We start from the raw sequence: 15430 nt of genomic DNA, 5'->3' as shown, positions 1-15430 counted from the left end.
TTGCTTAATTAAGCCTTGTTGCCTGTCTTCATTGTCATCCAAGAAAGTGGATTCCTGGTGCGAGTGAAGGGAAGAAGCTTGCTGTTGCCTTCGGCCCAGTTTGACAATGCATGCCTTGTGCATTTTAGGAAAATTATGAAAAGTTGTCAAGGACAAACGTCATTGGATCAATATTTCACCAATTTTTTTTGTAATTTTAAGTTGCTGCATGTGTCCATATGTTTACGCCATTCCCAACATATGCACTTGCCAATCCACCTCAATGGAATTTTTTATTTGTGTTTCATTCATTTTAATGGCTTAATAACTAATCTGATCTTTTATCTCTTTTTTGTGTGTTTCGCGCATCCATATTTCATACAAAATTGGTATACTTTTGTAATTTTTTAAGGGATTCAAGGGTAGTATTGGGGACCTTAGAACGGTTTAAATGACTTACCATATGTCAATGTAAACCGTGTCTATACTTACGAAAAATTCAAGTTATCAAACCACTTCTGGAACAAATTAATTTTGGAAATAGATGTACCACTGTTCATCTGAATTGATGATGGATTTTTTAAGCAGGGGAATTCTGCATATTTTGACATACAAGTGGCGCTGCTTAATGCTCTCTCACTTTCTCTCTTGGGCATTCATGAACACAAACAGTAGGCTCTCCTCCATCCCTTTTATATCAGGGTGATGCAGGGAGGTAGGAGATGCGGCAGTCTTTCCGACACGTTGCGTGATAAACAGTCATAAAAAAGAAGGAGGAGAAGAAGAGGAGGAAAGGGAGAGAAAAGGAGAAGGACAACAACTCAGTTATAAAGCTAGTGGACAGAAGACGGAGAGAAGGAAGCAAGGAGAAGGGCAGAGGGAAGGTGCTGCAGCCATGATGTCTGACACGCTGTTCCAGCAGAATGGCACGGCCACGCTACGGTGAGTGGACTCTTCATCATTCACCTCCATCTATTCTTTCCCTCTGTCTCTCCTTTCCATGTATGTACGCCTTCATCTCTCACCATCCATTTAACATGGGTTGTCATGGGAACCAGTGCACCGTCATGGTGTAGCCACTGCACAGTCAAGACTGGAGAGGAAACACGCGGAATGCAGTGTACACTCCTACTCCTCCCTTGCTTTAAACGTGCTACCCCTGCAGAACACACTGCAGTCGTAATTGTGACATATCTGTCATCTTCAGTCAGGCGAGACATGTATGTATGTGTCTGATTTTTCTTGGATTTTCTATCCACAACACTCTAAAACAGTACAGTTAGTGAGTGAATGAGTGAATGAGTGAATGAGTGAATGAGTGAATGAGTGAATGATTGAATGAGTGAATAAATGAATGTGTGAATGAGTGAATGAGTGAGTAAGAGTAAGTTCTCGTTTTTTCATTAATGCCTGTTTGTCTTCATTTAACCATGGGAGGTGATTATTTTTTGATGGTTTTGTTTTAATTTTTCTTGTGAATGTAGACACTGTGTCCTGGATAATGGTCATGAAAGTATTGCACCTGTATTTAGTATGGTTATATTGTAGATCATCCCAATTGATAATGTTTACCTAATGCCTGTGACAGATTTGGGATCTCCATTTTTGGTACTCTTATCTGCTCTAATATGTTTTTTTGAGCACATGAGTTTCTATTTTTAGGAATATTTATTGACAAGAGTGCCCTGCGATCGGCTGGCCACCGATTCAGGGTGTCCCCCGCCTCTGGCCCGGAGACAGCTGGGATTGGCTCCAGCACCCCCCGCGACACTAATGAGGCTAAAGCGGTTCAGAAAATGAACTGAGATGAGATTTCTTGAAAAGAGGATGAGGCTATGGTCTGATCGACCTCTAATCATATTGAACACATTTTGGATCCTCTCATGCTTATTTGAAAAGAGCAGATCTATGCATGTTTCGGAAGAAGCAGTTTTGAGTAGTTGTGTCATGTTACATTTATTAAACAGTGATTTCAACTGTTTCCGAATTGATTTATCGAGCCAGTTAAAATGTAACATTTCAAGCAAGATAACTTCATTGTTTGTGTCGCATTCCCCAAGTAGGGCCGGAAGCTCCGTAAAGAATGTATTAGAGGCGAATGGAGGTCTATATTTACGGTACACGGTCGATTGGTCGGCGGTCTTTTGGTCGTGGTTTGGTCGCCCAAATGATTGGCTGCTGCCATCTACTGTCAATTTATTAAAAAGAAGACAAAGCAAATTCACAGATGGTGTTTTTATTGAAGCAGTAAAACTTACAAATTCGAGCAACCTTCATTCTCTCTGGGAGAAATAAGAGCACTCATTTAACACATCGGCCCCTGCCATCAACTGTCATAGGCGTCCAATGAACTCGGAGGACTATGGAAACCCGGATCGATTCGCGAACAATGTAGAGTACCTGCAAGCCATTGCATACAATTTGTAATAAAAACTCCCATCTGTGAATTCCCTTCGTGCATAATTTGTAAGTTTGTATTTGTAATTTTTGTACAGAATTTGTAAGTTTTACTGCTAGAATTTGTAAGTTTGACTGCTTCAATAAAAACACCATCTGCGAATTTGTTTTGTCTTCTTTTTAATAAATTATTTTTACTTATTGCCTTTTATTTTAATGTCAAAGTTCTGGGCTAAAAGAATACTAAGACTTTTATTTGTTTGATAAAAATGACCATCTAAAGTATTTCAACATTGCAAGTTCTCCCAGAGAGAATGAAGGTTCATTGAACACCTATGACAGTCGATGGCAGCAGCCGATGTGTTAAATGAGTGCTTTTATTTCTCCCAGAGAGAATGAAGGTTGCTAGAATTTGTAAGTTTTACTGCTTCAATAAAAACACCATCTGTGAATTAGCTTTGTCTTCTTTTTAATAAATTGACAGTAGATGGCAGCAGCCGATCATTTGGGCGACCAAACCGCGACCAAAAGACCGGCAACCAAAAAGACCGGCGACCAAAAGACCGGCGACCAAAAAGACCGGCGACCAAACGTCCGGGCGGCCAAAAGACCACGACCAAAAGACCGCGACCAAAAGACCGCGACCAAAAGACCGGCGACCAAACGACCGCACACAGTATTTACTCTCGTAGAAGCCGCCTGCTCGTATAATCCGCACCCTTAAAATTGTTGAATTTTACAGTTTCTCGCGTATAAGCCGCCCCCTGATTCACAATTTTCACCTACATATTTCTGGTTTTAATAGAGAGTACAAATCTGTAACTTTGAAGGGGAAATCTTAAGAAAAATCATCACACGTGGTATTTCTGAGATACTGTATGAATCAGAAGCATATTATTATGGTCAATATCATAAGCTAATATGCTTGTCTTTGTAAATGCGAAATAGCCAATTATTTAATTTGAAGAAAGAAATAAGTCTATCTTGATGAGAACCTGATTTTCTTATCAGAAGTTTAAGATGTTGTGGCGGCCAAATTGCTTCTAATGTAAATATCTTGATTTTTTTCGATGGTTCATATTACTGCGATAGTTGTCACTTTTGAACAAGAAAAAAAAAGAAAAAAAAATCAAAGCTGAATTTTGTTTTATTTCATAATCACAAATGCACAATCGTTTCCTTTCTGTGTTCCGAAAAGGAGGGTGTTGTTTGCACGTAGACAAATTCAAAAAGGAAGTAACATAAGCACAACCAGGAAATATGCCCATAGCGGTATATGTAGCGTTCACCAAGTCTCTGGGTGCAATAATAGCATACACATTACGCAGGTATCAAGGTTTGTAATTTAACGATCGACCGCAAGACTTTTGATCAGCCTTAACTATTTGGATGTCCTAACATGGTAAACGCTAGGGTCAGAGCACGTTTAACTACGGAAATATGACGGCGCCTTGAGCGAGCAATAGCAGGCACAAGTAAGTGTACTCGCGTCTGGCCAGTCAGAGCACGTGTAACTACGGTAAGATGGCGACGCCCTGAGCGAGTAGTGACTGGCACAAGTGAGTTTTTTCACGTTTTATGCAGGATACGGTTTGTTTTTTCCTTGAAATATATTCATAGACGTCAAAATACATTTTGTTTAGCGTTTTATCTGTTTATCTTTTCTCTATTTTGAAATAAATGACAGTATCGGTCGCATGACATCACCGCGTCATGGCGTCGTCAACTTGCAGTTTCGTGCATGTCGTGCTGTTAGGAGCATATAAGCCGTACCCTCGATTCAGTCATCATTTTTTGTCCGACAAAAGCGGCTTACATGCGAGTAAATACGTTATGCCAATCAAAGTAATTGACATTGTGGGGATAGTAACATTTTAAGGCTGATGCATTCAAGGTTGTGTAAGATGACCCATTCTATCTATTTACATTTAAAATGTAAAGGTGTAGTAAGCTTTAGTTCTAGGATCGAGGGTTCGATCCCAGGTCGGTCCTCACTGTTTGGATTTTGTATGTTCTCCCCGGGCTTGCGTGGGTTTTCTCTGGGTACTCATGTACTCATCATATGTGTATATATATATATATATATATATATATATATATATATATATATATATATATATATATATATATATATATATATATATACAGTTGTGGTCAAAAGTTTACATACACTTGTGAAGAACATAATGTCATGGCTCTCTTGAGTTTCCAGTTATTTCTATAACTTGGATTTTTCTCTGATAGAGTGATTTGAACAGATACTTCTTTGTCACAAAAAACATTCATGAAGTTTGGTTCTTTTATGACTTTATTATGGGAGAACAGAAAAAAGTGATCAAATCTGCTGGGTCAAAAATATACATACAGCAGCGCTAATATTTGGTAACATGTCCCTTGGACATTTTCACTTCAATTAGGCGCTTTTGGTAGCCATCCACTCCTCTTGACAGAATTGGTGCAGTTCAGTTAAATTTGATGGCTTTCTGACATGGACTTGTTTCTTAAGCATTGTCCACAACTTATCAATGGGGTTTAAGTCAGGACTTTGGGAAGGCAATTCAAAAACCTTAATTCTAGCCCAGGGGTGGGCAAACTTTTTGCCTTGTGGGCCAGAATGGATACTAAAATTTGACAGAAGACCAGGAGCATTTGGACACGCAATGTAATTTATCAAACCTGGGGATTGAAATTTAAGAAAAAAGACACAATTGAAGGTGAAAATGTATTTTCAAATTTACTTTCAACATTAAGAACATATTATTATTCAACGAAAGAAAGCAGTCTTTAAATTGAGAGTGATGAGCGGCATGTTAATTAAGCTACTGTACTGCTGCTGTGCAAGTTGCTATTTTTAACACAGTAGAGAAACTCACATTTCAGTGGGAACTGTGTTGTTGTTCAAGTTTCACTCCAACAAAGGTCTAGACTAGTGCACCATCTATCGGGGAAACGAGGGTATTGCAGGGCAAAGGGAAATGAATGAGGTCATTGATATTTACTATAATTTGGACAACGTCGGCGGGTCGGATTAAAAAGCCCAACGGGCCGTATATGGTCCGCGGGCCGTAGTTTGCCCATGCCTGTTCTAGCCTGATTTAGCCATTCCATTACCACTTTTGATGTGTGTTTGGGGTCATTGTCCTGTTGGAACACCCAACAGCGCCCAAGACCCAATCTTCGGGCTGATGACTTTAGGTTATCTTAAAGAATTTGAAGGTAATCCTCCTTCTTCATTACCCCATTTACTCTCAGTAAAGCACCAGTTCCATTGGTAGCAAAACAGCCCAACAGCATAATACTACCACCACTGTGCTTGACGGTAGGGATGGCGTACTTGGGGTTAAAGGCCTCACCTTTTCTCCTCCAAACATATTGCTGGGCATTGTAGCCAAACAGCTCGATTTTTGTTTTGTCTGACCGCAGAACTTTCCTCCAGAAGGTCTTATCTTTGTCCATGTAATCAGCAGCAAACTTCAGTCGGACTGTGGACACTGACACCTGTGTTCCAGCAGCTTCTAATTCTTGGCAGATCTTCTTTTTGGTCATTCTCGGTTGAATCTTCACCCTCCTGACCAATTTTCTCTCAGCAGCAGGTGATAGCTTGCGTTTTCTTCCTGATCGTGGCAGTGACAAAACAGTGCCATACACTATATACTTAGAAACAATTGTTTGCACTGTTGCTCTTGGGACCTGCAGCTGCTTTGAAATGGCTCCAAGTGACTTTCCTGACTTGTTCAAGTCAAGGATTTACTTTTTCAGATACATGCTGACCTCCTTTGAATTTCCCTTTGTAGCGTTTGCATCCAGCTGTCGTCACTCACAAGAAGTTAAGAGGTCATGCTATGAAGCTCATTTCCCTGACACAACTTTCTAAGTCACCAAAATTGCTCATTCGTGTTACTGTATGTATATTTTTGACCCAGCAGATTTGATCACTTTTTCTGTTAACCCATAAAAAAGTCATAAAAGAACCAAACTTCATGAATGTTTTTTGTGACAAAGAAGTATCTGTTCCAATCACTCTATCAGAGAAAAATCAGAGTTGTAGAAATAACTGGAAACTCAAGAGAGCCATGACATTATGTTCTTCACAAGTGTATGTGAACTTTTGACCACAACTGTATATATATATATATATATATATATATATATATATATATATATATATATATATATATATATATATATATATATATATGAATCATAGCGTGTGTTTTTTTTCTGTGCCTGAAATGTCATGCAGGTGACTCTGAACCACATTTTTCAAAAGAGGCTAGTAGAATGAGCTTGTTGGAGTGTCGTGGGAAAATTGAAGGACGTTGTAAAGTAAAGAAGTTCAAGAGTAAAGTTTAGAAATAATTTCACCTACACATCGAGGTCTGGGCCAAATCCAAAAAAGTACGAGCCGGACAGCTTTGCCATTTGGGGGTATAAATGCTGTCATTGCCGGGCATGAAACATCCTGCAACACAGAAGTAAAGAGTGACAAAAAATACCTGTTTCATGACAATGATTCGTACCCGGGCTTGTGAAACGGAGACCATCTTTGTTATAATGCAATATATAGTCATAGCTTGATTCAAGGATGTGCTGATAGTTGTGGTATAGAACAACGGCATCAACAAGAGAAGTGTATCTAAGGGGGCTTCCATGCATAAACAACTTGTTTATCATGCTTAAGCATGGACACTTTTCAGTATGTGTGATAGTGTGATTTGCTGGTTGTCGACATTGTCCATGCTTTATTACATTATCCGATTAAATACATTTTTTGGGTGCTCAGCCTCTGTAAAATAAGGTTTTAAAGGTTTGAAAAGCCTGCATCAAGGTCAAACGGTCACTGTCAAATTCTTTCAGCCCTGAGAGCTTCTAGTGTGTACTGCACACATTGTAAGCTGACAATTACACAAAATGTCACATAAGTGATTCCAGATCTGGTCTAAGCTTTCTGATTGGGTTAGAATCTGCAAATAGGGAAGATGACAAGCAGACTGTCACATCACCTGTAAACACGTGGACCTCCCTAATGTATAAAATATGCATGAGGTCAAGTTCTGCCAGTCCCGTTAGCAGAAACGTAACTTCTTGAGGTTAAACATTCACTCACACACATGTAAGCTTTTCCAGTTTACTTTCGTGGCGGATCTTTGCTAAGATTCCTTTCCTCCATTAAACCCTCTTTGTGTTGTTATTTTCCTCTGTATGTGTGTTTGGGAGTGTGTGTGTGTTTTGCTTCTGGTTCTACATCTGGAGGCAATTACCTCCGAGTTAGGATTGACTGTGGGAGGAGCTGGGTTAACTCTCCAGTGAGGTCACAGTGTTGTTGCGGCAATGCAAATGAACAATGTTGCCATTGTCCCCACAGGTGGGCAACTAATGTAATGTAACTGACGCCAAAATTCAGGGGAGAAGCTGGCAGAATTTTAGTAGCCAAATAAAAAGGAGCATTACTGAATTGGAACAGAATACAGTGTTGTGAGAAATTGAAAAGGTTGGGGATAAAGAGAAGAAGCATGTGGGGAATGACCGTGAGCACAGGCCAATTTAGATGTACAGTGTCATTGGTATTAATTCACATTTAAAAAAAGAAGCCAGGCAAGTCTTTGGTGTAAGCTCTCAGGGCAGACAGCTGCACAACTCAGTCTGATTAGGAGACTATAATACTACACAACTGCATATTTGTGTATCAAGTACGGATACATTTCCATCACAGTACAATAAAGAGGGAGCTGCAGAAATTTTTCAATGATCAGGGAAAGCCAATAAGGTCATCATGTTTGATAAACAAAAAGTGGATGGTTAGACACAGTGCCCAAATATCAAAGAATACATTGATTTTTGTTTAATATTATACTTTATATGCTTACCCTATACGTCTGAAGAATTAATCCACGGGGCATCAACATCAAAGTCTTTAGGGTTGGGAAATTGAAAATATGTATATTTTATCACTGTCGCATTTCAATGACTTGAGTGACAAAACTATTTCCCAATCAGCATCAAGGATTGCGTTTTCCTGCTTTGGTGCCCAGTCAAAAACAGTAATGATTGTATTTTGCTCTGCACTGGCGCCTTTGTGATACGTATCAAAACGACAGTGATGCCATGTACATATAGTAGTCCACCAAATATTCGGTGAAAAGAATGATAGACACATGATCAGTATCAATATAAAAGAAAGTTGGATTGAATATTTGGATAAAAAACAGCAATGAAAAGCCCTCACCTGACCTGTTTTCCTTTAGAGGGCAGCGACACAGCCACCACGCGTGCTCTGTGTTTTTGGCCATCTCATTGTCAGTATTGTGCATTAAAATTTTCTCCCCGTGCGGCCGGGTCGACCGAATGGTTAGCGCGACGGCGTCACAGTTCTGGGGTCGAGAATACGATCCCAGGTTGGTTCTCGCTGTGTGGGGTTTGCAGGTTCTCCTTGGAATGCTTAAACATACATGGTAGGCTGGTTGAACGGTCTAAATTGCCCCTAGGTATGAGTATGAGTGTGAATGGTTGGCCATCTCTTTGTGCCCTGCGATTGGCTGGCCACCGATTCAGCGTGACCCCCACCTGGTGCCCATAGTTAGCTGGGATAGGCTCCAGCACCCCCTGCGACCTTTGAGCAATTAAGCGGTTTGGAGAATGACTGAATGTTCTCCCCGTGCCTGGGTGGCGATTGTGAGTCTGATTGGTTGTCCGTCTCTATGTGCCCTACGACTGACTGCCGACCAGTCAAGGGTTTAGTCTGCCTTTCGGCGACGTGTTGACAATGAATGAGTAAATGAAAGTTAGGTTAAATTCATGCAAATAATTTTTTTGGTACAACTGAAAAAATTAAATAAATACATTAATTAGCATAAATAACATTCATACAACATGAAAAAATCCTGTTGCTTTGAAAGAAAATAATCTAATGTACTTGGCATTAAAGACATATTTGTAATTAACATAAAAGAAGGCAGGTTGGCATTACAAATAAGTTTATATACAGAATATCAATATATAATTTTGAAAAATGTAACTTTAATATGTGGGTTGCCCGGTTAGCGATTAGTTAGCGCTTCGGCCTCACAGTGGTAGGATTGAGGTTTTTATCCCAGGTCAGGACCTTCATGTGTGGAGTTTGCATGTTCTTCTGGGCCTGTGTGGGTTTTTTCTCGAGGTACTCCAGTTTCCTCCCACATGCCAAAAATCTACATGCTAGGCTCGATGAACATTCTAAGTTGTCCTTGGGTATGAGTGTTTGTCTCATTATGTCCTGCAATTGGCTGGCAACCAATTCAGATGCCAAAAGTTGGCTGGAATAGGCTCTGGAATTCCCTGCGACCATTATGAGGATGAGCAGAATGGACAATGAATGAATAAAATTAACTACAACAGTTACCTGTGCTTGTGTGTTAGCAGCGACTGTGCGACCACGTGTGTCATGCTCACACACTCCTTAATTTGATTTTTTGTCCGTTGCTTCATCCGGTTTGGTTTGATGAAATAGATTATGTGGAAAATGTAATGGTATTCAATTTGTCTTGCTATTCGTACGCTGTATTATCTGTTGTTTTATTTATGTAGCTGTTTGTTTAATCATTTGTGTTCTTGTATTCTCTTACAGGCTTGTAAAAAAACCTGTGTAATAAAAGTAAACCCTAGCATAAAAATAAAAAGCTAACAATAGAAAAAACTGTAATAATATAATGAAATACATTTTAAAACATCTGTTGGTTGATATGTTTGGGCACCTTGTTAAATGGGATGATTTCACTGCCACCAAACTGTATGAAACATTGTCAGAATGTGTAAGTCACGTGACTTGTTTTTCTCCAAATTCCATATCTAAGGCTGCATTGAGAAAAAATCTTTTCGTTTGTTGGTCCTGAGTGGCAGCCGAGTAACAGGACAACTCTCCAGCTGCAGTTAAACATTTTGATTCGCACCGAGTAATCCAGTGTCTGTTATGTCTGCGGTGTTTGCATGTACAGTGTAGGTGTGTTTGTGTTACATGCTTCTGTATTCTCCAGTGAGTCTACTACCACTGCTGCTGTTTTTTTCCTTATAAGGATGTTAGCCCACAAAATGGGGCAGTGAGAGTAGGGAGAGGAATGAAGGAGGGTCGTAAAAGAAAGTGATTGAAAGAAAATGTTTATATGAAACAAGTAGAGACGTTGAAGTGGTATGTCCTGTTGTAGAAAAAGTATGCAATGGATGAGCTAAAATGAATAAAAATAATCCTTTATTTAATTGTAGAACTTTAAGCAGGAGTGACAATTTTTTTATAAAAATTAAAATTAAAAAATAGAATTTTTTCCCCATTACTGGGTCCTTAGTTTAAAAAGGATTATATATTTATTCATTTATTTGATTGAGACAGTGCATGAATTAACAATACTTGAGGCTAATGGATGAAACACACCATACCGGATTATAGCCACAGGCAGATCATTCCTACATTCATTCATTCACTTTCTGAACTACATATCCTCACAAGGGTCGTGGGGGTGCTGAAGCCTATCCCAGCTGACTTCGGGCACGAGGCACGGGACACCCTAAATCGGTAGTCAGCCAATCACAGGGCATGAGGAGACTAACAACCATGCACACTCACACCCATAACTAGGGGCAATTTAGAGTGTCCAAACTGGAATAAGTAAAATCAGAATTGATATGTGCACAGTGAAAAGGGGATTTTGTACAATAAACCAACAGAGGGTGATTCCTGAAAGTGCCAGATGATGAGAGGAAATGAGACATTGATCCAGTATGGGATTAGACTGAATGTGATAATAATGTAAAAAAAAACATGATCTGGAAAATTCTGTGTACTTGAATCTTTGTGTTATTCCTTGTCCTGCTCCCTTAAGTCTCACCCTGTCCCACATGCTGTCATTTCCCTCCCTCTCATTCAGCTGCTCCTCCCAGCTGTTTTATCGCACATGGCTCTTGCCTAAAAAAGAGAGGGAGGGAGCGAAGCAAGGGTGAAGGGCGGGAGTAGAGACCGCCGGCCAAAAGAAAGAGTGACTGATTGCAACAGAGAGTGGGAGACTCATGGCTAGTGAATAAGATATCGTTGTGAGCCATTCTCTGTCTGTTGGATTATTCCTAAGGAAGGACCTTATTCTGCCTGCCCTTTTGACCTTTTCCATCCGTCTCTCCAATATTGGACCCTAGCTCGCCCAAAGTCTCACCTCTTGTTCTCCTTTCACTCATCCCGCCTTCCCTCGCCCCTACTTTCCCCTCTCAGGATGTCGTGCGAGGAGGCTCAGCTTCACAAAGAGAGGCTGCAGGCTTTGGCGGTAAGTCATATGGTCTTCAAACTTTCTCTGCTTACCTATTTGTGCCCTCGTTCATCTGTCTATCTGCCTTTGATTGGCTCAAACACCTAAATGGACAGCTGAATCACTTCCCATCCACCTGTGTGTACCTTTCCAGTCTTGCTCCCTCTGTCACCAGCCTGTCTCGTCTCCCACTACGTTTATCTGTGTTTCATCTGGCTCAGTTAATGCAATCATCATCTATAACAGACACAGGGTGTGTGTGTCTTTGGGTGGTATGGATCGGTCAAGAGACACATACATTTACTTGAAGTAGTCAAGATGATAGCGTTTAGTATAGTGTTTGTATGAAAAATGATAGACACTACTGCCACAGTGATGACAACGTTATGCAGACTGTGAAGTAAGGTTTTATAGATGCAATAACACAATAATTGTGCTATTTTAGATGATAATTAGTGTTATCAGCCAACACTGTATGGTGCACTGTACAGGCTTGACCTAGTAATGTTTAAGAAGTCTAGTGTGCCTCTGTGGACAAATAATAGTTAGCAGATACATGGGAAAATATGTTGTCAGAGTGAATTTACAATTGTATCTGAATTTTCAAAGGCTAATGGCTGATGTTGCCACTTGATTCTTTTATGTGACCTGAATTGAAATGTTTCAGTGAAAATATGCGAACACTTTATTTATTGTCAGCAGTCTGAAATCCTGTTGTATGAATGATTAGGGAGCCAATGGAAATAGATGATTTTTTAGTTATGTAGACTTTAAATGCAGTTGACCGAGAATCTTGAGAAGAGGGCACCATTTTGAAAATATATTCCATTGATTTGTGAAGTTCTTTCTCAGCGCACAGTAACAAAATAAGACCGAATTGAAAGCCTGCAGTCTCACGTGGCTTGACTTCTGTCTCGGAAGTGCTGGTGTTCAGTAGCTTCAAATCTTTATTTCATCAATTTATTTATTGTAAATACACAGGAATATTCTCTGGGTTTTTATTAATCACATTTGCAATAAATGACAGACGCGACAGGCGAAATGTTGGTTTGTCTGCTGATAGGACTTTCGAGCAAGAGTCAGACCTAGAGTCCCTGTATGTGACTAAATATGGCGCCAGCAATAAAAAGCATGCAACACACTAGAGTGGCACAGGAACACATGCATTCCCATAACATACAAACAAAAGGAACAACAGCAATGTCTACTCCAGATCGAGGAACTATTTTCACCATATTGAAACATGGCTACTGCGGCACGCCTCATTTATGTTCACCAGCTTGGTACATTAAAAAACAAGCAGAAAGTTCATATTACTAGTAAAAGCAACAAATCTTGTAGTTTTATACATTTGGGTGATGCATGTGGCAAAGAAAACAAGCAAAGCATGCAGATTAAGGTGACAGCTGTTGTAAACTTTCCCCTATAAAGAATTGTGCCATGAAGTCAGTTGAAATATCCTATTGAGGTTCTGCTTGCGGAGCCAAAATATGTGATATAAAGAACATTGAGCAGTTAGCTTGCGGAGCCAAAATATGTGATGTAAAGAACATTGAGCAGTTAGATGCAAGTAAATCATTTGAGTCAGTGCACCCTGTCTCCAAAAGACTATACCAGGACTTATGGTTCTCAAGTAAACTCACCAGAGGGTTACTATGACACTGCTGACAATTCTCAGAGGTCGCTAAGCACTTGTGAACCATAGCAGGTCCAATGTAAATAAATACAGGAGCCAATTGAGCACCAGTGGAAATATGACAATAATAAACTGCACATATATGCCCTTTGTATATTGGAATTCATTAACTGTTCGGCAGCATGTGCATTTAATGCTTAACTACAAATCAGTTATGTTTTCTTTAAAAAAATCTTTTGTTTGACTAAGCCTCAGTACACTCATCTGGAGCTTTACAATATATGTGCTTTCCATCTGGCGAGTCAGTGATTGCATCAATTATTCATGGTTTAAAATTTAATTATCATTTACATCAGTGTCTCTTTCCATCATTGTTTAGCCAGCTAGATGAATGACTCATAGAGAGACCAATCAGGCCTACTGAACTTTCTGTAACTCACGCTGTACACAAATATTGATCAGACTGAATCTTTTGTAAAGTAAACAAAGTGAGTTATAGCCCATTGAGTGCAAAAATCAGATTCAGTTGAGTGAGGCGTACACCCCAGCCAAAGCCAAAGCACATAGACAACTGTTCAAGATACAGCTTACACCTATAAGCGATATGACATAGAAAGACAGGAAGGCCCAAGCCAACATATTCAGACTAATGTGAGGCAAATGAACTAACCACATGTACCACCGTGGTGCCATGCCTGGTCTTATTTCATCCATTTAAATGGAGAGCCACCGTGATGTAGGAGACAGATGGAAGCATTTTTATGTACCATGGAAGGAGCACTCATACATGAAGCAGTGAGCTAATGGCAGCTTTTGCTCTCATATTTTCACAGAAATTGACAAAACTACCACTATTATGTCACGATTCGACTTTAAAAGCGTCATAAATAGATGATAGATAAAATGAACAAGTCAGTGTTTGGAGTATAAGCTGCAAAATAATACTAAAAAGTGGAACAGTGGTAGAAAGGCTAATTTGCTGAAGTGTTTTCTTTTCATATCCCACATGCTTTGAAAATTGTATGGAAAAAATCCATTTTGGAACAGGGTTTGACATTGTAGCTTGGTGCTACTGGCTGGGTCCAGTGGAGGTTATAGCCTGATTCTTGTTTAAAGAGAGATAGGATAGGGTCCAGCCATGACCCTTACAAGAAATGCTAAATACAGTGGTACATATATTTACAAATGTATCTACGTACAAAATATTCAGGTTACGAAAAGCCTCGATGACAAAATGTTCTCTCTACATACAAAAAACATTCAAGTTATCTCATCTTCCGCTTAGACGAGGTCAGGTAGCGGGGGCAGGAGCTTCATCAGGCAAGCCCAGAGTTCCCTCTCCCCAGCTACTTCATCCACCTCTTACAGGAGCATCCCAAGGTGTTCACGGGCCAGCCAGGAGACATAGTCTTTCTAGTTCATCCTAGCTCGGCCCCGTGGCTTCCTCCCGGTGGAATGTGCCCAGAACACCTCACCGGGGAGGCCTCCAGGGGGAATCATAATCAGATGCCTGAGCCAACTCATCTGACTTCTCTTGTTGCGGAGGAGCAGCGGCTCTATTACGAGCCCCTCCCAGGCGGATCTCATCCAACCCCGGGGCGTTTCACCAAGGAGCTTTTTAACCACCTTAATTACTTCAACCCCAGAGATCAGAGAATCTGCCCCAGAGTCCCCAGGCTCTGCTTCCTCATGGGAAGGTGTGTCGGTGTAGTTGCGGTCTTTTAAATATTCGGCAGACCGATTGCCGACATCCCGAGTCGAGGTCAGCAGCGCCCCATCCCCACTATACACTGTGTTGATGGTGCACTGCTTTCCCCTCCTGGGACGTTGGATAGTGGACCAAAATTTCCTTGAAGCCATAGCCTCACCGAATTTTGTTCAGGTTTTTGCACACTCATACCTAGGGACAATTTAGAGCGTCCAATCAGCCTACTATGCATGCCTTGGGAATGTGGAAGGAAACTGGAATACCCGGAGCAAACCCACGCAGGCCCGCGGAGAATATGCAAACTCCAAACAGGTAGACAAACATGGATTTGAACCCACTCCCCCACTGTGAGGCTGACTCGCTAACCACTCAGCCACCGGGCTGCCCTCGGTTTCCTCCCATATTCCAAAATCATGCAAAGTAGGCTGGTTGAACACTCTAAATTGC

At 40.5% G+C, this 15430-nt stretch overlaps 1 protein-coding gene across 4 annotated transcripts in view; it reads left to right on the top strand.

Moving 5' to 3' along the window:
- The first annotated feature begins 623 nt into the window (after window positions 1–623).
- The window catches only part of palm2akap2 (PALM2 and AKAP2 fusion), a 124085-nt gene continuing 109278 nt past the window's right edge, over window positions 624–15430 (top strand). The window contains exons 1-2 of one of the 4 annotated variants that reach the window (XM_077622309.1): window positions 624–921; window positions 11606–11657. In XM_077622309.1, the coding sequence (XP_077478435.1) occupies window positions 875–921; window positions 11606–11657 (99 nt within the window). In that variant the 5' untranslated portion in view covers window positions 624–874. The remainder of the gene's footprint in view (window positions 922–11605; window positions 11658–15430) is intronic. The other 3 variants (XM_077622310.1, XM_077622313.1, XM_077622312.1) reach the window with 3 other exon arrangements.

The sequence above is a fragment of the Stigmatopora argus genome, chromosome 16 (genome assembly GCF_051989625.1).
Source record: "Stigmatopora argus isolate UIUO_Sarg chromosome 16, RoL_Sarg_1.0, whole genome shotgun sequence".
Taxonomy (NCBI): domain Eukaryota; kingdom Metazoa; phylum Chordata; class Actinopteri; order Syngnathiformes; family Syngnathidae; genus Stigmatopora; species Stigmatopora argus.
The sequence above is the reverse complement of the archived record's forward strand: the minus strand, read 5'-3'. Positions and strand labels throughout refer to the sequence as shown.